Genomic DNA, 25,179 nt, shown 5'->3' on the forward strand with positions numbered 1-25,179 from the left:
TAAAAATATTGTTTTCCTCTTTATTGTACATGTGTGATACACATACATTCACACACACCTATGAAGTACTTCGGAAAAACTGTGACTGTACTGAAACAACAAAAAATATCAATAAAATGAAGTAGCCATTTAATTTTTATTGAATCCTGGATTTGGTACTCAGTTGAACCCAGTGGTTGAATGTTTCATGAGTGTCTTTAAAATTAATTTATTGATGTGATGTAATACAAGTGGCTAATTAGGAATTTCTTGAATTTCTTATACATTTTCATTTTGGACAATGCATTTATTTTCTTTGTTAATGAAAGTATAATGAATGTCATGTAATTCTTTTTTGTTTAGGATATTGATCTGAGGCTTAAATGGCCGAATGATATATACTATAGTAATCTCATGAAGCTAGGTGGAGTCCTGGTTAACTCTACTTTGATGGGAGCAACTTTTCATGTACTTGTTGGTATGTACTAAAAGCTATTTATTTGATGTTTCAGAGATTTATTTCCAATTAAGTTAAATGATTGGATGCTTCCAAGTAAAACATATTATTTTTAAGCTTTTATGATAAAAATACTAAGTATTTTATTTTCATGGTGATTCAAATATTTCTGGTTCTTAATGAAATTATATTACTAACCTAATAATTGAAATGTCATATGTTACATCAGTGCAAACTTTATGCACAGGAATCTTTTTGGGGAGTCCAGAAAACAACAAATAGGGTCACTAAGTTACATGATTGCCTATTTATTAGAATTGTTCCCCTCCTATCCTTGTTAATCATCAGACATCAAATCTTAATTATTCTGAGTTCTAATTGTGCATGTATGACAATTAAAAAGAAAACATAATGGTGTATTGATTGTGATATGATTCATCTCTTCCCAGCAAATCATATATAGTCAGCTATTGTTATCAGTTTGATGTTTACTCCCATCAGAAAGGTCTAATGAATTCTGTGTTGTGCATGTACATCTATTAGTTGTGACTAATGGTTTTGAATTAATGGAGTATTTTCTGTAATGTTTTTTGTATTCACTGTTGGTTTTAATCAAAAATCTGACGAACCACAGATTCTGGAAATCTGAAACCAAAACACAAATTGCTGGAGAAACTCAGCAGGTCTGGCAACATCTGTGGAGAGAAAGCTGAGTTAATATTTGACCCCTTCTTAAAAGGCTCATTGAACCCAAAACATTAACTCTGCTTTCCCTCCACAAATGCTGTCAGACCTGCTGAGTTTCTCCAGCAATTTCTGTTTTTGTGTCTGTTATTGTTAATACTCAATTCACTTTACTTTTCCTAAAACAAACAAAAATTACATTGAAGAATTGTAATGACAGATGTCATGTGTTTTGAACCTGTTTTGTGTAAAGGAATGTTACTTTGTGATCAGGCTCAGTGGCTTCCTGTCATAGATACATTTGAATCACAGAATCCTGACTGAATGGAAAGAGGCCATTTGGCCATCAAATTAGATTAGATTAGATTAGATTACTTACAGTGTGGAAACAGGCCCTTCGGCCCAACAAGTCCACACCGCCCCGCCGAAGCGCAACCCACCCATACCCCTACATTTACCCCTTACCTAACACTACGGGCAATTTAGCATGACCAATTCACCTGACTTGCACATCTTTGGACTGTGGGAGGAAACCGGAGCACCCGGAGGAAACCCACGCAGACAGGGGGAGAACGTGCAAACTCCACACAGTCAGTCGCCTGAGGCGGGAATTGAACCCGGGTCTCTGGCGCTGTGAGGCAGCAGTGCTAACCACTGTTCCACCGTGCCGCCCACTAATCTGTACCAACCCTCTGAAGAGTATCACAGGCAGACCCAGCCCCTTACCCCGTCCCTGTAATCCCACATTTACCATGGCTAATCCACCTATGCTGCACATCCCTGGACATTCCGAGGCAATTTAGCATGACCAATCTATCTAACCTGCAAAGATTGGAATCTAAGCAAACTGGAGCACACGGCAGGAACCTACACAGACACTGGGAGAAAGTGCAATCTACGCAAAGGCAGTCACTTAAGGCTGAATTGAATCCAGGACCCTGGCATTGTGCAGCAGCAGTGCTAAGCACTGAGCCACTCTGCCATCCATTCCCTAAACTAAAGCATTATGTGCTGTAACATTCAGTAGGGGAATTCTGGGAAACAAATCCTTATTCTTGGTTATGTTTTAAGTGTATGTTACGTAGTAGAAGATGCTTCATTTCCTTAGTTCCTAAAACTTGTGAGCCATTTCCATAAACATTCTCCCCCCAACAACCAATTCATCACATACATGCGCACACACCTCCACATACACCCTCTAATTTGGAGGATTCTACATATACTATTCTTCCATCACCTCTGAATCACATTGTTCTGATCAAGGCTATTGCAGAAAAGGGGTAGGGTCTTGCTGATAATATCTTATTAATTAAGTGACAGACTATATTTTGTTTTTCTTTAAATCATTTGATTTAAAGAAATTTTTCTGAATTTACTACCTTTGAAAAGAGGTCATACTAGTCAAATAAATCTCCTTTACCTAATAGTTGGATCGCTTACACAAACCAGAAGATATAGGAGCAGAAGTAGGCCATTCAGCCTATTGTGTGCTGCCATTCAAGATCAACTAATTTGATAATCCTGAACTCCACTTTCCTGCCTTTTCACTGTAATCCTTGATTCCTGACTGATTAAAAATGTCAGTCTCAGCCTTGAACATACTTAACCATTTGGTCTCAACAGCACCTGTTTGGTAAAGAATTCCACAGATGTGTCATCCTTTTGAGAGAAGAAATTCCACGTCCCCTCTCTTAAAAGTGCAATCCCTTAGTCTGATATTATGTCCTCTTGTCCCAGACTCCCCCACAAGGGGAAATAAACATTTCTTTATATGCCCTGTCAAGTCCGTTAAGAATCTTGTATGTTTCAATAAGATTGCCTATCATTCTTCTACATTTCAGTGTATATCTAGTTTACCTTCCTCATAAAATCATCCCTTCATACCAGGGGTCAGCCTAGTGTCTGGGCTGCTTTCAACACCAGTATATCTCCCTTTAGATAAGGGCCCCAAAAAGAACAGATTGAGTAAAACATCCCTATCTTTATACTTCATTCACTTTGAAATAAAGGTCAACATTCCAATTGCTTTCCCTGTTATACACAGAATTTGAATACTAGCGTTTAATGAATCGTGGATGAGGACTCCCAAATTCCGAGTTTTCTCCTCTGTTTAAATAGTATTCAGCTCCTCTATTCACCAAAGTGCCTAACCTTACATTTCTCCATATTATGTTCTTGCCCATTTGCTTAACATGTCTGTATCCTCTGTAGACTTTTTGTGTCCTTACCACTTGCCTTCTCACCTGTTTTTGTGTCATCTGCAAACTTGACAGTTACACATTCATTTTCCTCATCCAAGTCATTAATATATATTGTAAAAGATTCTGGCCTCAGCACTGATCCCAGTGGCAGTAGCTACAGATTGCCATCTTGAAGTTGCCCTCCATTCCAAATCTCTGCCTCTTGTTAGTTGATCAATCTTGATCCATGCTGAATATACTACCTCCAACACCATGGGCTCTTAACTTATGGCCTAATGCATGGTTCTATATCAAATGCTTGCTGAAAATCCAAGTATATTACATCCACTGCTTCTCTTTTATCTATTCTGGGTGTTACATCCTCAAAGAATGTAAGTAAATTTGTCTGGCATGTTTTCCCCTTCATGAAGCCATGCTGACTCTGCTTGATCATAGTATGTATTTCTAATTGCTCTGCTATTACATCCATTCCAAAAAACAAACATTTCCCTGATACCTGACATTAAACTAACTGATCTATAGTTTCTTGGATTTTGCCTCCATCCCTTTTTAAAAGACAGGATTACATTGGCATTTTTCCATTCTTCTCGGACTTTTCTAGAATCTACTGTTTCTTGGAAGTTGACAACCAGGGCAACCACTGTCTATGTAGCTACTTCCTTTAATAAACCAGAATGTCTAAAGCTGAGGGCGAGGATCTTAAAAGTAATGGCCAGTTGAAATGGAGTTTTAGATCCAGGAATTCCACCACTCAAATTGAAGCAATTCAAAATCTTGTACCGAGCAGATTGCTTTCTTCAAAGTTCTAATTACTTTTCTACTCCACCACCTCCCCAGAGTACTTGGCCCTCATAATGCTTTGTGAACTCATTGATTGCAAAGTATTTCTTAGTCTAGAATTTTCTACTGTAAAATTTATCTCCTTTTACTGATGTGCTATTTTTCATTTTTTCTATGCAGTGAGATAAATTCTATAAAAGTGCATAGAGTCATAGAGTCTTGGAGGTATCTCGCAGAGAAACAGACCCTTCAGTCCAATTTGTTCACGCCGACTAGATATCCGAAATAAATCTAGTCCCATTTACCAGCATTTGGCCCATATCCTTCTAAACCCTTCCTATTCATATTTCCATCCAGATGCCTTTTAAATGTTGCAATTGTACCAGCCTCCATCATTTGCTCTGGCAACTCATTCCATACACGTACCACCCTTTGTGTGAAATCGCTGCCCCTTAGATCCCTTTTAAATCTTTCCCTTCTCACCTTAAACCTATACTCTCCAGTTTTGGACTCCCCAACCCCATGAAAAAGACGTTGTTTACTTACCTTATCCATCCCCATCGTAATTTTGTAAACCTCTATAAGGTCACCCCTCAGACTTTGATGCTCCGGTACAGATCAGGTATACCCTAGAACTCTGTGGGAAGCTAAGGAAGTGATTGCTGGGCCCCTTGCTGAGATATTTGTATCATTAATAGTCACAGGTGAGGAGCCAGAAGACTGGAGGTTGGCTAACATTGTGCCACCATTTAAGAAAGGTGATAAGGAAAAGCCAGGGAACTATAGACTGATTAGCCTGACTTTGGTGGTGGGTAAGTTGTTGGAGGGAATCCTGAGGGACAGGATTTAAATGTATTTAGAAAGGCAAGGACTGATTAAGAATAGTCAGCATGGCCTTGTATGTGGGAAATCATGTCTCATGAACTTGATTGAGTTTTTTGAAGAATTAACAAAGAGGATTGATGAGTGCAGAGCAGTGGACATGATCTATTGTGACCAGTGGAGTGCCATAAGGATCAGTGCTGGGTCTGCTACGTTTCATCAATTATATAAATGATTTGGATGTGAACATAGGAGATGTAGTTAGTAAGTTTGCAGATGGCACTAAAATTGGAGGTGCAGTGGACAGTGAAGAACGTTGCCTCAGATTATAACAGGATCTTGATCAGATGGGCCAATGAGCTGAGATGTGGCAGATGTAGTTTAATTTAGATAAATGTGAGGTGCTGCATTTTGGAAAAGCAAATCTTAGCCAGACTTATACACTTAATGGTAAGGTTCTAGGGAGTGTTGCTGAACAAAGAGACCTTGGAGTGCAGGTTCACAGTTCCTTGAAAGGAGAGTCACAGGTAGATATGATATTGAAGAAGGCGTTTGGTATCGTTTCCTTTATTAGTCAGAGTATTGAATATATGAGTTGGGAGGTCATGTTGTGGCTGTACAGGATGTTGGTTAGGTCAGTTTTGGAATATTGCATGCAGTTCTGGTCTCCTTCCTGTCAGAAGAATGCTGTGAAACTTGAAAGGGTTCAGAAAAGATTTACAAGGGGTTGGAGGATTTGAGCTATAGGGAGAGGCTGAATAGGCTGGGGCTATTTTCCCTGGAGCATCAGAGGCTGAGGGGTGACCTATAGAAGAGTTTTATAAAATCATGAGGGGCATGGATAGGATAAATAGAGAAGGTTTTTTCCTGGGGTGGGGGAGTCCCGAGCGAGAGGGCATAGGTTTAGGGTGAGAAGGGAAAGATATGAAAGAAACCTAAGAGGCAAATTTTTCATGCACAGGGTGATACGTGTATGATATGAGCTGCCAGAGGAAGTAGAACATTTAGAAGGTATCTGGATGGGTATATGAATAGGAAGGGGTTAGAGGGATATGGGCCAACTGCTGGCAAATGGGACTAGATGAGGTTAGGATATCTAGTCAGCATGGATGAGTTGGACTGGGTGATACGTGTATGATATGAGCTGCCAGAGGAAGTAGTGGCAGCTGGTACAATTGCAACATTTAGAAGGTATCTGGATGGGTATATGAATAGGAAGGGGTTAGAGAGATATGGGCCAACTGCTGGCAAATGGGACTAGATGAGGTTAGGATATCTAGTCAGCATGGATGAGTTGGACTGAAGGGTCTGTTTCTGTACTGTACATCTCTATGTCTCTGTGACTCTAAGTAACTTGACTGTACATTATCAAATTTGATAAGTGTGCCTTCAAAATAAAAAGCACAGCTTTGACATGGAACAGGTTTTTTCATTAGATCTCAGCCGTGATGGTCTCAAAAGAATGACTGCCACTATAACAGCCCGTTTTTTGATTATGCGAGCTTCTTGTTCACAGAGCTGCTGAATAGCATCTCGATCAGAGATCCATGTGAAACCTTTTGCTCCTTTCACATCTGTGGAAGATTCATAGCCCTCTCTATGGAAAAGAAATAAGAGCTGAAGACCTTAAATAAATCACTCAACTGCTGTGCTCATTAAAAAAAAGAAGAATAATGTAACTTCCAGTACTTACAATTGAAAAGGATCATCTGAGGAGAACACACATACTTCAGTGTCTAATAAGATGTATATCACTGGTGCTGCTAGTCAGCTTCAATCCAATTGCCAATTTTCTTTAAGAAAAATGGAAATAACAAAAATACTGAAGCAGTTTTGCCACAGAATGATACATTTACTAAGTGTAAATCTGGATGACTAAATTTATGCAATAGACACAGGTTTTGAATGTGTAAATTGTTTTTTAACCATAAATGCCCAAATCACTACTGACACATAGTTTGTTGTTGGGCTTAGTTTTATTTAATGAAAGGCTTTTGTTCTCTCAGAATTTGCAATAGAAGCAAGAAAACCAATGACATAAATATAATGAGCATTTTCTTCAAACCTTTCAATTGTTACTGGATGATCTGTGCATTTTACAAACTGATAACAAAAGCAAAATATGGATGTTGGATATTCAAAATAAAAACATAATTCTTGAGATTATCAATAAGTCTGGCAGCTGTGGCAGGTGGAACAGTTTTAACATTTCAGGTTAGTGACCATTCATCAGTATTCAATGGCCTGAAATATTAACTCCATTTCCCTCTCTGTAGAAGCTGTCAGATTTGCTGAATATTTCCAGTATATTGTGGTTTTGTTACCTAAACTGACACTAACTAGTTAGAGTTGTTATAAATAAAGTATCAGTCATACAGTTTAACTTGGTACAGATTATTGATATTTCACTTGTAATATACAAGTCTATTCTATTTAACTAATTGATTGATTGAATTATCACTGTCATATGCATCTTAAGCTAATCAACCTGCCAAAATTGCTCTTATGATGTTTATCCTGTTGAGGATCAAGTACATTGTGTATGTTTGTCACTTGCATTAATACAACGTAAAACAGATTGTAGTCCTTTTCTTCAAAAGGCTGTGGATTCAATGTAAGTAACAGCAACCCAACTATTTGCATCAATGATATCATCCAGCAACATAACAAAGAGAATGGAACAGATTTGCAGACACTTCGTATAGACCTGCTGATAGCTAGGACGGTCACTATCTTTGAAAATCTGATCAGCATTTTCCAGGACAAAGGACCAAATGGAGTTTTACCACTCTACTATAAACGATGGTTACACAGGTATGTAAACATAAATTATGGTTGAAAATGTATATACTCTTGCTCTGTGGAATAGATCCAGTTACACTATATTGTACTTGCAATTGGGAAAAGTTAGAGGTGTTTGAAATAACTTCACACAGAGGCTGGTATCCCATCATCTAGTCACCCTTTATTTACACGTGGACAGTCCTTGACACTGATCCAGCTGCCTCAGAGCCAGCTGTCAGAGTGAACAGCACTGTCTGACACTCATGTTCTTTTCTTTTAGCCAGGGCTCCCTGATTGGATTAGATTAATAGTTCCAATTAGGGGGTTCTATGAGGTTCACCTGGCAGATCCCCGCCCCCCGAGTCAGACAACATAGGTTGTTTTTTTTTGTAGCTCCTTATAGGGCATTTTAGCACTGTGTCAGGTTCTTCCAACTCTGCCTCTGATGTGGGCAGTATGTAAGGACAGTAGCTCACCTCTTGCGCCCAGACAGTTGCAGAAGAAATTCATTCTCTTTTTCAAACGGCAAAGGCATCAAGGTAGCGACATCTGCGTGCATCTCAGATTCCGAGGTATCTTCAATGCTTGATGGAGAAGGAGAACCACAGTTCCGGAACAGTCAAGCTGGGCATATTTTGCTCCTTCATCATTTGCGAGATTTCATATAGTCCACGTGTTATTGAGGATCGTTACATCCACCCAAACTTCATATATCACTGGACCTGACCTCGCGTCAGCATGCCTTTTACCCATGCAGTGGGCAATTCTCGTAGTTCCTACACCAAACTTAGTCCCTTGAATTAAACTGTCTCTCTCGCTGAGCAGAGTCTTATGTCCAGTAAGGCATTCCTGCTACCATTTCACATCTCCCTGACACAGATCCAGAAAGATCAGATTTAACCTGTTGCAGAGTTTACTCCCCATTGGCAATTCTGCTGGTGCTATCTCTGTAGTTGCATGAGGGGTCATCCGATAATCAAATAGGAACTGGGACAGTTTGGTATCGAGTGAAGCTGTAGGCTGTTTCTTTAAGCCTACCTTCAAAGTTTGGACTGGTCTTTCTGCCAGACCACTGGATAATGGATGGTGTGGAGTTGTCCTTCTGTGTCAAATACCATTCAACTATATGAAATATTCTAATTCCCTGCTGGTGATAATGGCCCATTATCTGTGTCCAAACTTCCGGGAGTCCGTGTATTGCAAAACACTTGTGCAGTTTTTCTATCATCATAAACAAATAAACTCTATTCATGTCCAGCCATTTTAAGCGGACATCCACAATGACTAAGAACATTGAGCTCATGAAAGGACCAGCGCAGTTGACGTGTAACTGAGTCAAGGGTTTAACCAGCCATTCTCATGAATGTGGTGGCAATAATTTCTGTCCATGTTGGCCCTCTGGGCACTGCCCCACCAACGTAACTATGTCTGCTTCCTGTCCTAGCCACCAGACATATTTGTTCACCAACACCTTCACTTTGGAAACCCCAGGATAACCTGGTGGAGTTCAGACAGTTCCTGGCAGCAACCTTTGCTCAGGACAATCACTCTTGCTCCCCATAACAATGTGCCCTCTTCTATTGTGATCTGGTCTTTCTGGATCCAAAAAGATTTCAATTCTGGTTGTGACAGCCTTTTGGTTTCCCTCTTCTATTCAGGATTTGTTCTGAGTGAAGTTATGCAATTGCCATCACTCAAGTGGTGTTCTTCAAGCTCAGTTGGACTGGTGAGGATGTCCACTTTCATGGGAATACCCTGCAACTCGTATGGTTCACTTGTCGCATTTTCCAGTGATAAAGCCAATTGTAGTGCCTGTTTGGAATCCTTTTGCATAGTTACATCATTAATCCCACTGTCCTTGCTGTTGTAATATTTGCACAGAGGCCAGTATCCCGTCACCAAATCACATTTTATTTACATGTGGAGAGTCCTTGACCCTAATCCAGCTCCCTTGGGTGTCAGCTCTGAGTGAACAGGATGTTTGACATTCCTGTTTATACCTGCCAGCCAAGGCTCTGGACCAGATTAACAGCCTCAATCAGGGAACTCATATTCTATGAGGTCCACCTGGTTGACCTTGTTACAATGTCTTGCCTAAAGCTTTATTTTTGTTGACTGCTTTCTATTGAGTCGGAAGACTATGAAGATTAAATTATTAATAGAGTGCCCATAACTTTCGTAGCTGGATAAATGTATCAAAAGAAAGTTACATCTGTTTTGATTGTAAAATCCATTAAAGAAGTCTTGATGCCTCTGCAAGAAGCTTGGAACAGGCTCAATTCCAAGACAGTTGGCTTTCAAAATTTTGTTTACAAAGCTCAGTATCTGCTGCAGCTGTCTCTGCTGGTTTTGGAAGTGCTTGACTTTAGTGCACTGGAGAATCAGATTTGGATCTTAACTGTCACAGTATTCTTCCCTGCCAATACAAACTTGAAACTTTTGTTTTAACAGTAAAGTGGCAACATTCTCACCCCTTTATCGCCTCTTGAGCCCATTTGTTTTCTCTGCTTGTTACTATTTAGCCATTTATTTCTTTAAATTTAGTCTCCCTGATACTTGAAACCTTTGCTGTTGTTAAAAAAAAATTGGTTGGATCGTCAATGTGAATTATCTTCATAAGTAATCTTCAAGATTTTAATTGGGTTGCCTCAGTATCCTTTCCAAAACAAACAAGACTAACTTTCTTTGCCTCTGCCTATAACTCAAATTTCTGAAAACTGGAATCAAAGAATACTACATTTGCAGGCAATTCCTTCAATGAGGATAAGTCTACTTACATTTTTCCTTCCCTTTTCATACAACTGCCTACATTCTTACCAATCCTGTTTTAAAGCCAATTGCCTTGAAAGTAACTTCCTGGGTTGAACCCTTTTTTATTTTTCCTTTCTCTCATTGGCCTGACTTGCTGCTTGTCAGTTTTCCACATCATTGTAGACTTGTCTGTCTCAAGATGCAATGTATTGTGACTGCACACTGTGCTACCACAACACAATCAGGTTCTTCCAAAATCATTGAAAGTAATTTCTTGTCATCTACAAAAGGTGGCTCATTCTGTAGTTCAAGTAGACTGTTTGCAAAGAACATTTTGAAAATCTGCCTGAACAAAGAGAGATTTGGCATTGCATTTTACTAAGAACCAAGGACAGGGAGTGTTGGAGCCAAGTATTGGGCTGTGCACACACACTAAGTAAATACATGGATTAACAGAGAATGATTCAGATGTTGGAACTGAAAAGAAAATACAGTTTTTTTTTGTTGTGTTGAAATTCAGTCCAGTGTTGAGACTGAGTGGCAGAAGATGCCAGGAAAAGATTGAGAGGTAATTACAAGTCTCAGCATTTTAAAGCTTAGCAGCATATTTTTTCTAATACATTCCTTTTTAAGATAAATTAATCTGATTTACTTTATGCATTGTTTGAATGCTGCATATATTTTAAGAATATTTACCAACTTCTTTAATATGTCAGAACATCTGTAGGCAAAGCAACACAGTATATTGGCTGGGCTTTTCTTAAACTGGAGGATTTAATCAATACCATCTTCAAAGTAACGTTGGGGAGCACAATGAGACTTCTGTGAATGCAATATGTAACAACTAGTATTTAGAAGCTTTTTTGAAGACGGCGAAGCGATATAAGGATATTTGAACATGTTTATGATTTGTATTTGGTTCAGTATAGTAGCTTGGCCTATTTAGCGGACTGGTGGAAAAATTTACATCCAAATGAATTCTTATGACCGCATGGTCAGGAGCTGCCTGAATAAATGAACTCATAAGCACCAAATGATTTATTCTCTTTATTTTGCTGCACTCTGTGAACTTTCTTATTTTGAAATTGAATTAATCCAGACAATGAAATTGTAGTTTGCATATGTGAACCAACAACCGTTATCCTGACTGACTTGCTGAATCTCTGCTGTTCTGCTATGAGCTAGATTGGAAATGATGCAGACAAATTTAGAATACCATACATCTTTTGCTTCCTGTCTGTTGCATTTGTTCTTTGTGTACTTTTTTTAAACCCACAATTATTCTCCTCTTCTGATATTGTGAAACTGGCTGCTCAGTTATTCTTGACCCAACATTGAATGTTGTCAGTTTATCTTAAAATGTGAGGGCATCACAGCTGTGCTTGAACCTATTCTTACTGCAGGTTCTAACTCGTCCAATGTATAGCTGAAATCATTGGACACAGATTAGGAGGTGAAGCTGTGGCTGTTAATTTTTCTCTTTTCAGTCTTTATCTCCAAGAATGCTATGGAAATTTTAGCATCCCTATCTTTGTCATGACCAAGATTAGCTAATTTAACACAGACTGGGAATTGAGTTTAAGACCTCTTTGTTCCTTGTATGGTTAGGTTCCAAAGTAAGCAACGGCAGTACCAGAGAGTCACTTGAGAACCGCTTTCTATCACCTTATGCATATAATATATTATCATCCTGTCTAAGCCCAATATTTACAATACCCCTTCAACATACAATGAAATCAAAATCACAAAATGTAAAATGTTATGGATTTAATCTGTACAAATTAAGAAAAAGTGATTTCTAAAACTCTTTATCCTGAATGTTTGTTTCTCTGAAGGTTAAAATAGCATCCGATTGCAGGTTCATAATTATTTTTGGGGAAATGTTCATGGGATTTGTATCTCGTTTGCTAACTCCTGAAGGAAATTTTGCATTTTCTCAATGGTAGCTAAGAGATATGGCCCACCTTTGTGAATGATAAATTAAGACAGTTTTATTGTAAAAAAAACATGTTCTGTACTCTGAGATTATACTGATGTTGCCAGAATGCAGTTTGAATGTCTTTTACTAACAATATGTGAAAAATAGCATATTTTATTGATTGCTAGCCTCGACTCATACTTGAGTTTCCTGAACTGAAAACAAGAGCCTTGATTAATGGTACCAGAGGCAATTTATTGCATTCTACACCACTAATTTAGGATCTTTTTTTAGTGCAGTGGTAGCATCCTACCTCTGGCCCAAATAGTCTAGGTTCATGTCACAGCTGTTCCAGAGGTATCTCATAACCTGTCCGAACAGATTGATCAAAATAATTTACAATACTAACTTGCTGAAGTAAAATGTGTGATTCATTCATTAGTATATGTGTTTTTAATTAAAGGAACCAAATGTAATTGATGCGTTGCCGTTATATCCAAATGAAAGTAAAATTATTTAGGAAAAGCAAAGTCCCAATCAGAGAGGTTATAAAGCTTAATCTTTATTAAATAAACAATAACTAGTTATATTTAAATATGATCTTTAGCATAAACATCGCAAAGTGCTTCCTAGAGACACGACAGAAATTAAAACTTAGCCAAAGTATCATGTTTTAGGGAGGGATTAACAATAACTTCATTGGAGATGTGAAATTTTTTTTAAAAAATGATACAGGGTGAAGTAGAGATATTTAACGAGAGATTCAGAGTGTGGAACTGAATTTGCAGAAAATAAAACCATCATGGTCTGATGGCAAAGAGCATGTACTAGAGGTGAGAGGAACAGAGTTGGTTTGGAGGAGGTTACAGAGAATGTGACTTTGAGATCACATAGGAATTTAATGACATGGACAAAGGGATTACAAATATAAGGTACACACAATTGGTAATTCATGTAGGACAAGTGCCAAGACAGTGACAGGTAATAAAATAGATCCACTATCCATTAGTCATTCTATGAGTATAAATTTGTGAATTCAGTTACCAAAATAGTCAGTTACTACTTTTTATCACTACTGTTCAGGATAAAAGAAATATTCACCAAACTTCCTTTATGAACTAAAAATAATCTTTTATCACAAGCAAAACTTAACATTAAAGCAAGTGGCTAACTTTGATTCATACCTCAGTGATGATCTGGAATTAAGACTATATCCCCTTAATCCCATACACAATACACAAAAAGATGAGTTAATGTAGAGATGCCTTTCTTGTGGACCATGAGTCTGAAAGCAAAGAATAAAATGTGACGACTTCTCATGTCGACTGTGTTTACTGTTGACAAATCTGCATTGCCGACAGCTCACCGTGATGGTAGAGATCCAATCCTAATTTCAGTTTGCTTGGATTTGCATCTCTGAGAATTAGTCACAGTCTGCTACTGCAAGTTTTGCCAGGGGGCAAAACTACTAGTATTTGAAAACTCATTCAAGTTCCAGAAGCTTTTGGTAGAGACGTTCCGCATGGCTTTTCCTCTAGAAACTGTTCTTAAAAAAAAAAGCAAGATTACAGTACATATTAAATTATTGACTTCTGTTTCCATAAAATCACATGATAAAACCATTCTCTCCCAGAGAATGTCAAAATAGTCCAAAATCTTCCAGTATTTTACAGTTTGTAAATATAAATATGTATTCCCAACCAGAATTGATTTTGGAGGTTGTAGGCAGTTTTACACACCAAGTCAGACTGTGTTTAAAAAGGAGAAAGAAGTAAATATGCAGTTTTGGAATTGGTGACAGTGACAACGTCTTCTGTGTTATTAAAGTTTGAACTGGATGTTACATAAGTTAACAACATAAACCAGTAGAAAAATAAAATCAGAGGATGAAGAGGTGCAGCTATCATAAGAACATATGAACTAGGAGCAGGAGTAGGCTATCTGGCCCTTCGAGCCTACTCTGCCATTCAATAATTAGAATTAGAATCCCTACAGTGTGGAAGCAGGTCCTTCAGTCTAACAAGTCCACACCAACCCTCCAAAGAGTAACATACACAGACCCATTGCCCTACTCTATATTTGCCTAATGCACCTAACCTACATATCCCTGAACACTATGGGCAATTTAGCATGGCCTAACCTGCACATCTTTAGACTGGGAGGAAACCGGAGCACCCAGAGGAAACCAACACTGACACGAGAAGGATGTGCAAACTCCACACAGACAATGGCACTGTGAGGCAGAAATGCTAACCACTGAACCACCGTGCCGCCTCATGGCTGATCTTTTCATGGTCTCAGCTCCACTTACCTTCTCTCTCACCATAACCCTTATATCCTTTATTGTTTAAAAAAAGCCATCTTAGCTTTAAAAACATTTACTGGAGTCGTGTCAACTACTTCACTGGGCAGGGAATTCCATAGATTCACAACCTTCTGGATGAAGAAGTTCCTTCTCAGTTCAGTCCTAAATCTGCTCCCCCTAATTTTGAGGCTATCCCCTCTTGTCCAAGTTTCACCTGCCAGTGGAAATATCCTTGAGGAGAAAGGGAGGTCTGCAGATGCTGGAGATCAGAGCTGGAAATGTGTTGCTGGAAAAGCGCAGCAGGTCAGGCAGCATCCAGGGAACAGGAGAATCGACGTTTCGGGCATAAGCCCTTCTTCAGGAATGGGGAAAGTTTGTCCAGCAGGCTAAGATAAAAGGTAGGGAGGAGGGACTTGGGGGAGGGGCGTAGGAAATGTGATAGGTGGAAAGAGGTCAAAGTGAGGGTGATAGGTCAGACTGGGGTGGGGGCAGAGAGGTCGGGAAGAAGATGGTGTCCCAGAGGTGTTCTCTGAAACGCTCCGCAAGTAGCCGGCCTGTCTCCCCAATATAGAGGAGGCCACATCGGGTGCAGAGGATGCAATAGATGATATGTGTGGAGGTGCAGGTGAATCTGTGGCGGATATGGAAGTTTCCTTTGGGGCCTTGGAGGGAGGTGAGGGGGGAGGTATGGGCAGTCCAGGCAGCATCCTGGTAAATCTCCTTTGCACCCTTTCTAAAGCTTTCACATCCTATAATAAGGTCACCAGACCTGAACACCATATTCCAAGTGTGATCTAACCAGGGCTCTATAGAGCTGCAGGATAGCATCTTAAACTCAATCCCCCTGCTCATGAAAGCCAACAAACCATATGCCTTCTTAACAACACTGTCAACTTTGAGGGATCGATGGACATGGACCCCAAGAGTCCTCTGTTCCTCCACACTGTCAAGAATCTTGTTTTTAACTCTGTATTCTGCATTCAAATTCGACCTTCCAAAATGAATAACTTGAGACTCTTCCAGGTTGAACTCCATCTGCCACTTATCAACCCAGCTCTGCATCCTGTCCATGTCCCGTTGAAACCTATAACAATCCCCCACACTATCAACCACTCCACCAACCTTCATGTCATCGGCAAACATACTAACCCACCCTTCCACTTTCTCATTCAAGTCATTTATAAAAATCATAAACAGCAGATATCCCAGAACAGATCCTTGTGGAACACCACTAGTCACCAAACTCTAGGCTGAATACTTTCCGTCTACTAACACCCTCTGTCTTCTATGGGCCAGCCAATTCTAAATAGCTAAATTTCCCTGTATCCCATGCCTTGTTGCTTCTTCAATCAATTCCCATTTTTCCTGTTTGAGTTCCTCCAATCAGGGCTCCAACCTTGCCTCAGTTCTGAAACAGCTCTTAGCTAAGTCGGAACCCTGAACTGTATTGATATGCAGAGGGATCTGGGTGGGCAGGTCTATGCTGAAGATGGCAGCGCAAGTCGATAGGATAGTAAAAATGGCCTAGGTCATGCTTGCCTTCATTGGAAGGGATGTTGCGTATAAGGATAAACAAGTTATGCTGAAGCTTTATAGAACTTCAGTTGGGGTATAGATTTGCTCGCTGAGCTGTAGGTTTGATATCCAGACTTTTCATTACCTGGCGAGGTAACATCATCAGTGGCGACCTCCAAGTGAAGCGAAGCTGTTGTCTCCTGCTTTCTAATTATATGTTTGTCCTGGATGGGGTTCCTGGTGTTTGTGGTGATGTCATTTCCTGCTCAAACAGGAATCCCATCCAGGACAAACATATAAATAGAAAGCAGGCGACAACAGCTTCGCTTCACTTGGAGGTCGCCACTGATGATGTTACCTAGCCAGGTAATGAAACATCTGGATATCAAACCTACAGCTCAGCGAGCAAACTTACACCCTAAACCTCAACCTGAGCTACAAACCTTGCAACTTCAGTTGGGCCACACTTGGAATATTGTGCACAGTTCTAGTAACCACACTACCAGAAGGATTTCGATGCTTTGGAGAGGGTACAGTAACAGGTATACGAGGATGTTGCCTGGTATGGGGGATTTTAACTGAAGAAAAGATTGGTAAGACTGAGTTTGTTTTCACTGGAATGCAGGAGTTATTAAGGGGCAACTCCTGATAGACATTTATAAGATTGTAAATGGATAGAGTGGAAAGCATGTGAGTTTTCCCCATGGTGAAGAGGTTAATTACTAGGGACACAGAATCAACGTACAGAGTGGAGTGGGGGAAGAGGAGGGGTTTAAAAGATTTGTGAGGTAGGTTTTTCACACAAAGGGTGGTGAGTGCCTGGAATGCGTTGCCAGAGGAGGTGATGGAAGCACCATTCAAGAAGCACCTGGACAAATATATGAATAGGAAGGGAACAGAGGGATTTGGAAGGCAGTTTTAGTATGGAATGGCAAAACATGTCAGCACAGGCTTCAAGAGCCAAAGGGCCTGTTCCTGTGCTGTACTGCTCCTTATTAAGTCACCAATGACATCCTGTGCGTATGACAGGGCAAATGATTACTCCTCATCTTTCTCAAAATATCTTTAGCCTTTAACACAGCAACCACACCATCCTCCCCCAACACTTCTTCAGTATTGCCCAGCTGGCTGGGACTGCTCTCATCTAGTCCCATTCTTATCTTGGAGAATCACTTGCAATGGACAACAAGGTGAAAGCAATGATCACTTTCAAACCTCAGTTAAAACTGTAAATGGTTGGATCTTGGGGTCAGGAAATGGCTTTTTTGAGGCTTTAATCCATCCCACCCCATCCACACATACCTGACCCAAACTCAGCCTCCCTCTTGTTTAAAATTCAGCCATGTCTGTAAAATGATATCTTTGAGGACATAATTTATATGAGGAGTTGATGGTTCCTTATGGAACTTGGGAGACAATCTGCAGACTTGATGAGGAAAACAATTTGCTTGAGCTATTTGACTGTGTCTAGGTGAGAGAGGAAATTAATCCTTGAACTTGAAAGCTTTGATTTTATTCATGACGATAAAAAACTAGTGTCCTGTTTTGAGTATTCCCTGACATGTTTGGACTATATTTCCACTGATTAGTCATTTCTTTGCATTGAATTAGACATAGGAACATACAAATCAGGAGCAGGTTCTTGGCCCCTTAAGCCTGCTCTACCATTCTATAAAATCGGTTCATCTGATTGTAACCTCAAAATCCACATCCTCCCTGACCTACGATAACCTTTCAACCCTTTGCTCTCGAAGAATCATCCACCCCTGCTTTGAAAATATTCAAGCATCCATTTCCACCATTTTTTTTAAGGGAGAAATTTCCAAAGACTCATGCCCATCCAATCGGAAAAAAAATCTTTGTTTTAAAAGTGTGACCTCTAATTTTCACGCAGTCTAGTTCTAGATTCTCCTGTAGAAGGCAACACATCTTTTTCTTTATTCATGGTGCTGCCAGCGAGCATTTATTACCCACCTTTAATTGCGAGGAGGGCAGTTAAGCATTAACTGCATTGCTGTGGGTCTAGAGTCACAAGTAGGTCAGGCCAGGTAAGAATTAAAGACAAAAGAACTGCAGATGCTAGAATCCAAAGTAGATAGGCAGGAGGCTGGAAGAACACAGCAACGTTGTGTTGTGTGTTCTTCCAGCCTCCTGCCAGACCAGGTAAGGATGGCAGTTTCCAGATTTCTTTTTCAGGACATTAATGAAGCAGATGGGTTTTTATGATAGTCAACATAGTCACCATTAGACAAGGTTTTTAGTTCAAATTTTTATTGATTTGAATTGAAGTTTCACCACTCACTGTGCAGCAGTTTGAACCCATGTCCTCAGAGGATTGGCCTGGGGTTATGGATAACTAATCCAGTGACATAACCACTATGCCACCGTATCCCAATGTCTGTCCTGTCCAAGACTCTTCAGGATTTTATGTTTCAATCAAGTCGTCTCTTAACTCTTCCAAAATGCAGTGGATACAAGCCTTAACAATCTTTCCTCATAAGGCAACTTTTCCATTCCAGAAATTGATGCAGAAAACCTTCTCTGAACTGCCATCATTTACATCCTTCCTTAAATAAGGTAACCAGTACTGTGCAGCTACAGTTGGATTGTTGACATTATCAAAACCCAGTGTCAGAGCCTGATACGAGATGACATTTTGCTGGAGTCAGGTCAGGATCTAGCTCTGGATTTATGCTATATTGCTGTGAAATTAAAATCACTTAGCATTAACACAAAACTTGAATCATAAATGTACCCCTATTTATGAAGGCATTAATTAAGATATGTTGAAGTAAATCAGGCTTTCTGCTGTAGCCTATTTAACATGTGGCAGCCAGGGATTGTATTAATCATCTAACTAGCCATAAACCTTATTGTACTCTGTCTTCATATATTTACATGAGCTTCTTTTCGTGACCTTATTGATTCTTTCTTTCTTTTTGATAGTGGCACAAAAGTACGACTGTGGAAAGAAGATGGTCCAGCAGCATGGGTTATTGGTCTGGATGATTCTGGCTTTCTTCTGGTTCAGCAGGAAAATGATGAAGATATTGTTACAGTGCAGCCTGATGGAAACTCATTCGACATGTTGCGTAACTTGATGATCACTAAGCATCATTAAAAATGCCCTCAGGTTTTGGGGAAATTTTGCTTTCCCAGCATAAGGAATAAAAATGAATACATTTTATTTTGCTTTTTCTCTTGTTACTCTTGCCCTACAAACGACTAGCCGATCTTGGTCATGTTAAGTGAGTGGTTATTCCATTGCATTGACTACTTGAGGTCTGGGAGTGATACACTTCAGGGAAAGAACCCATGGAAATATGTGTTCTCTCCAGAGACAGGGGAATAATGAAATTCTTGATTGTTCATTGAAAAACCAACAGGGGCAGAATTGTGCCTCATCTCTGTCATTTCTTGGAGAGAAACTTCAATTTTACATGCCATGGCCCATGCCCAAAACCATATTAACTATACTGATCCTGTTGATTGGTGATATTCACTGGTGACTTCTTTAAACAGGCATTAAGATGCTTGTATAAACTAATGAAAGACTTAACAACTCATTTAGAATACCATTCTGAGGTTGCTCAAATCCTAGGCTCTATAAATTCCGACTAGTTTATCTGGTTCTGCAACAGTCTAACTTCCAATTTTTAAGAAAACTTCTTGTGGTGTTGTAAGCAAAGAACTATGCACCTCTTGCTCTTCATATGAAGTTAGTTTCCTCTCGATCTCCCCTCGATCTACCTGAAAGCAGTATGTGAACAGGTATACCTTGGGCCTAATAGGTAAGCCATGTTTGAATATCAATTGACATCAACAGCTTGCTGGTTCTGTGTAATGAGACCTGACCACAAATTTGTGATGCTTCCCAAGCCAACCTATTCAGGAATGCATCTCCCCTTTGTAGTTAGGTGCTGGCAAGTTCTTCCTCATTGCAACCTCTGTATTGCAGGAAATTGAATACCACAATTTGATAAATAAATTTCTGCATATTTCATAGGGGATCATCTATTACCTACCCAGACATTTAGACACTGTCTTTTTGTAGAAAATGCCAAAAAAGAAATAGAACTTTTGCCTTCCTATTTTTATTTTTCCTTATTTATTATGTATAACTTACAACCGTACATAATTTAATAGAATTTATGAAAAATAAATCTTTATTTTGGGCATATTTTAGAATTTTCTTCCAACCTAGAAACTGTTATGCATGTCTGTAATGAAGCACTGTTCTACTTTTCATCTAATAAAAGAGAGGCAGCTACTGGAAAAAAAAATTGGAATATGTTAGAAAACATTAAGATTCCATTTTGTATCAAGGTTCACTTGTTAATAAGTGTAACATGCTATAAGCAATCTTTGAATAAAGATTTTTTATTAGGAAAATTAGTTTTAAAATAATTGACTTTTTGTCTCTGATTTTAATACAAAAATGAATATAATTGCTTTAGCGGTCCTGAAAGCAGTTTCTCTGGGGCTTCCATTCTCAGTAAATTCCATTGGTAATGACAAACTGTAAATTTTAGATTGTTTCACGAATGGTTGGTTTTCACTGACAGTCCTAAAGATTTCAAGGTTTATGGAGTGATTCAGGTTGGGAACAGTAGCTTGCTAGCTCGGGTTTCTTTACCTAATTCAAACCTCGAGCTTCTCGTATAAATGCATCTTCCAACAGAGAGAGGAAAAAATACTGTTGCTTGAGAAAGTCTATTTATCCTATAATATTAAAAAAAATTTATTAAGTCCTAATTATGTTACAAACCTCATTTTGAATACTATGCCTTTCATGTAGTGTAGTAAACAAGGTGGTAACCAACAACTTGTGACTCCTCAATACTGAAGCAGTATGAATCCATATGCAGGAAGACCTGGATAGCGTTCTTCCTTGGGCTAATAAGTAACAATTGAGCTGGCAGTTCTCCAACAGAGAGACTCTACCAAGTTCTCCTTGATTTTCTGACAAGAAACTGAGCTGGATCAACCACGTAAATAACATGAATGCAAGAACAGATTAGAAGTTGGGAATTCAATGGAAAGTAGCTAAAGTTAAGACTCCCCAAAGGCTGTCCACCATTACAAGGCACCAATTATGAGCGTGATTGAATACTGCCCACTTGCCTGGATGAGTACAGTTCTCAAGCTGACAACCAGCCAAGACAAAGCAGACCATTTGAGTCAAGTTTGATTGCCTTCTTGGCGCTCTGGCAGGGCCTTGTCTGACACCGGTGGGGCCAATCCAAGGACCTCACTAAACCATCTAATCGGTAGTAGCAAGGGGCGGTATGACTTAATCAAGGCGACCCACACTTACTGGGAATTTAGCAGACAATTTGTTTGACTCGCAATTGTAATGATTGTCATGAGGTCAGTCAGTTGGACCTCATAGAATGAGTTCCCTGATTGGACTAGATTTACAACCCCCAATCAGAGAACCCTGCCTGACAGAAAAACAAGCGTTTTTTTTCTTCGGTCCAAGGCCAAAGCAATGGGAGTAGGTCCAGGTTGCAGCAGCAGCAGTGGTGTTGTTAACTGCCTGTGCAGCTGAACACAGCTCAGATAAATGGACAAAAATGAAAATCAAAAAAAAGGGAAAAAGAAGTAGTGTCAGACATCTTCACACTGAGAGCTGCCACTTTTCTGTATAGGAGAGAGGAGAGCAGAGGAACTTCTGAACAGCCTGGAACCACCCACTCATTGTATCTTATTTACTGCTGTTGGTGTCTTCCTACTAAGGAGGAGTTTATTTTGAATTTTTGGCTTTCTTTATTGTTTGTGATTGTTTGTCTTCTTTCTGTTTATTTCTGTTAATTTGAAGCTGTACTCCACCACCACTGCCGCTGCTACAGCCTGGGCCTGCTCCTGGAGCCTAGACCTCGCCTGCACCCCAGCACCCAGGCTCCACTGCTGCTGCTTGGGCCTGCTTCCACTGCTGCTGCCTGGGCCCCACCCACAACAGAGATTGCTGCTGCTGTCTAGACCGCATCTGCACCTGGGACTGCTGCTGCTACCTGGGCCACACCTACACCCGGGCATACCTGCACCTGGACTGTTGCTGCTTGGGCCCTACCCAATACTGAGACTGCTGCTGCTGCTGACTGGACCACCTCCACTGCCCTGGGCCCTACCTACAACTGGGACTGTTATATGCCCTGGGCCTGAAACCTCTTCTGTCACCAGGACTCACTGATACTTGGGACTGCTGTTACGACTGCCCCAGCCTCCCAGTCTGATGGCTACCATCACCGGAGGTCCACACAGGAAGAATACCCAGGGTGGCCCAGCAGCACAATAAAAAGTCCAAACACAGCTGGCCATAACTGCACCTATGCTGGGATAGCCGCTGCCCTAGGCTCGGTGGCTTCAGCCCTGGCTGCAACCCCAACCTCCTTCAGGCACCTCACTAAACGCCTGGGGTTCAAGGCCTATCCCACCCAAGTATGATGATTGAGGCTTGCTGTAAGGCCATGGCTAGTGTGGTTGGCCCGCTAGCCATTGTCGCTGCAGCCCCGATGTACGGAAAAGTTGTATTCTTACTTCGGACCGAGCAGGCGGTCCACCTGGCCATGGAGAGGGGGCTCACTGTGGGAGGTACTCGCCTAATTGTCTAACCATTGGAGGTCGTGGCCCAGAGGGTTGTGATCTCCAACATCCCTCCCTTTATTTCCTTCTCCCCCATCTCAACACCTGGGGGAAATCCGGTCAAGTGTCCAACCGCTCCTGCTCAGTCTAAAGGACCCTGCCCTCCAACATGTGTACTCATTCCAGCGCCAGGTGCTCATTTCATCCTCCTCCGAAAGCGTGGTCTACCATGTCTTCTGGACAGCAGATGGCGTGCGGTGCCAACTGTGCTGCGAGTTGGGGCACATCAGAAAGAACTGCCCCAGCCAGAAGGCTATCCACACCAGCAGCTCTGGGTGGTGCTGCCGCTCCCCCTCCCCGTCCCCTTGGCACAACACCAAAAGCCTTGTCAGCAGGGGCTACTCGTGCCTCGGCCTCTGGAGGGCAGGGGGTGTGAGCATCCGGCTGGACAGAAGGCATGGAAGAAGACTCCGCATGCCAAACCCGCCCCCCCGTGGGGACAACCTCGTCACCTCCCTCAATCAGACCCTCACACTGCCCAACCCCGGGGCGACAATGTCCCTGTGGCCATGTCAGCATCACCCCGATGTGGGAACCCTGACCCCCAGCACCCCCCGATTCAGTTCCTGATCCCTGCTCCGTTGCGGCAACCCCTGAGGCATCCATGTCTCCTGACCCCATGCCCAAACCCCGCCCAGTTACAGAACCCCTAGGGCATTGATGCCTGGTCCTGGTCCTGGCCCAAATGTCCCTGAGCCCAGGCCCCTTCACCAACCTGAAGGAAACAACTGCTGCCCTCCATCCTGCAGCAGCTCTGTCTTCCTAGACAGAAAGCTGGGCCCCTGCCCTACCCCACCCACCATCAGCTGATAACCTAGGGGCAGGAAAGGAAGTGACACAGCTAGCTCTCCTGACCTTTGCCATGCTCCCAGCCTGTCGTATTCTGTGAAATGTTGGTGGGGGGGGGGGGGCTCAGGCCCCATGCCCATTAGTGGGGTGAGGAAAGGGAGCATTCCCCATGGGCACTGCCTCCTCAGTGAAGAAGCACCGCCTCCAGGAGGGGGAGGTCTTCCCCATAGCACACTGACAGTGCTATCCCTCCCAAGGTGGTATGCCCATGGCACATCATGCCTTTCCTGCACCACGGCCTGACGCACCTGGAGCTCCAGGGGTCAGAGCAGAATTCCCAGCTGTCTCCATACCACCAGCCCCCGGGGAACAAGCCTGTATACTATGCAATAACAACAATTTTAATACCACTGGGTCATCGAGTGGTGGAGGGAAGGTCGGTGTTATCTTCACTCCTCCCTCCCAGACTGTTTCTCCGGGTGCCTTGGCCCTGGGGGTAGACCTTCTCCCCGAGGATTTGGGTGTCCCGGTGTCGGGAAAGGAGCAGGTCCCCGAGCCTCCACCACCCAATGACCCGACCTTGGGGCATTTCGGGAAGGAGTGCACTGAGGAATTTACCACCGGTGACCCTGGGGGTGGGGTCACTGGAGATTTGAGGCCAGTTGGTGGTGCCGAACCAGCCCCACCAGTGGCCGAAGGCAACTTCCCGCAGGAGCGTTTGGGTTCGGTGGTGGACGTTGGGGATAACGTGGAGTCCGTCTCCAGTGAGGTGTTTGAATCCAAAGTGCCCCCCCCATTGAACTCCGCCTGGCTCTCCCCCTCATCGCCCTCAAGGAACTCCGGGACTTTGTCAAGGGAACTTGCAGTCGGTGAGGTAGAGCCCTACTGGCACTTGACTCCTGGAGCTCCTTTGAGCAAGTGTACTGGTCAGCCCAGGCTGCTCGCCAAGCACCTGGACGCAAATAAGCGAAAGTGCATCAGGAACCTCCTGCGTGCACTCCTGGTGAGGGCAAGGGGCTTCTGTTCCCCTCCCAGTAAATGTCCTCAGGGGAAATTTCAACTGCATCCCTGAGGAGTTGGACTACAGTGGTGCCCGGATTGGTTGGGTATCGGGGTAGAGTTTGGGGGACTTTGTCAAGTCCTTTGACGTGATAGACATCTGGCAGAATCTCCATCCTGACTATATCGCCTTCACCTTCATGAAGCCTGGAGTCCGGGCATCCAGAATCGATCCGGAGGTCATAGGAGCCCAAATTTGCTCCTATTACACAAATCTCTGGATGTGTCCAGCAAGGATGCTTGCAGAGTTCTGTGGGAGGACCTGCCGCAGCTCAGCCTGGAGAACGCTGGAAGTCTTGACATTGCCGTCACTTTAGAGGAGCTGACCGGTACCCTCAACCAGCTATCGAGGGGCAAGTCCCCGGGGCTTGATGGGCTGACTGTGGAGTTCTTCAGGACGTTCTGGGACATCCTAGGGAGCGACTATGCACAGGTCCTGGGGGAATGTCTAACTGCGGGAGAGCTCCCCTTTCTTGGCGCAGAGTGGTCA

At 41.9% G+C, this 25,179-nt stretch overlaps 1 protein-coding gene across 2 annotated transcripts in view; it reads left to right on the forward strand.

Moving 5' to 3' along the window:
• Positions 1–20,588, forward strand: part of hlcs (holocarboxylase synthetase (biotin-(proprionyl-CoA-carboxylase (ATP-hydrolysing)) ligase)) — a 162,478-nt gene extending 141,890 nt beyond the window's left edge. For both annotated transcript variants that reach the window (XM_043701230.1, XM_043701231.1), the window contains 3 exons: positions 343–457; positions 7,524–7,737; positions 19,143–20,588. In XM_043701230.1, the coding sequence (XP_043557165.1) occupies positions 343–457; positions 7,524–7,737; positions 19,143–19,317 (504 nt within the window). In that variant the 3' untranslated portion in view covers positions 19,318–20,588. The remainder of the gene's footprint in view (positions 1–342; positions 458–7,523; positions 7,738–19,142) is intronic.
• The last annotated feature ends 4,591 nt before the right edge of the window (positions 20,589–25,179 follow it).

The sequence above is a fragment of the Chiloscyllium plagiosum genome, chromosome 12 (genome assembly GCF_004010195.1).
Source record: "Chiloscyllium plagiosum isolate BGI_BamShark_2017 chromosome 12, ASM401019v2, whole genome shotgun sequence".
NCBI lineage: Eukaryota > Metazoa > Chordata > Chondrichthyes > Orectolobiformes > Hemiscylliidae > Chiloscyllium > Chiloscyllium plagiosum.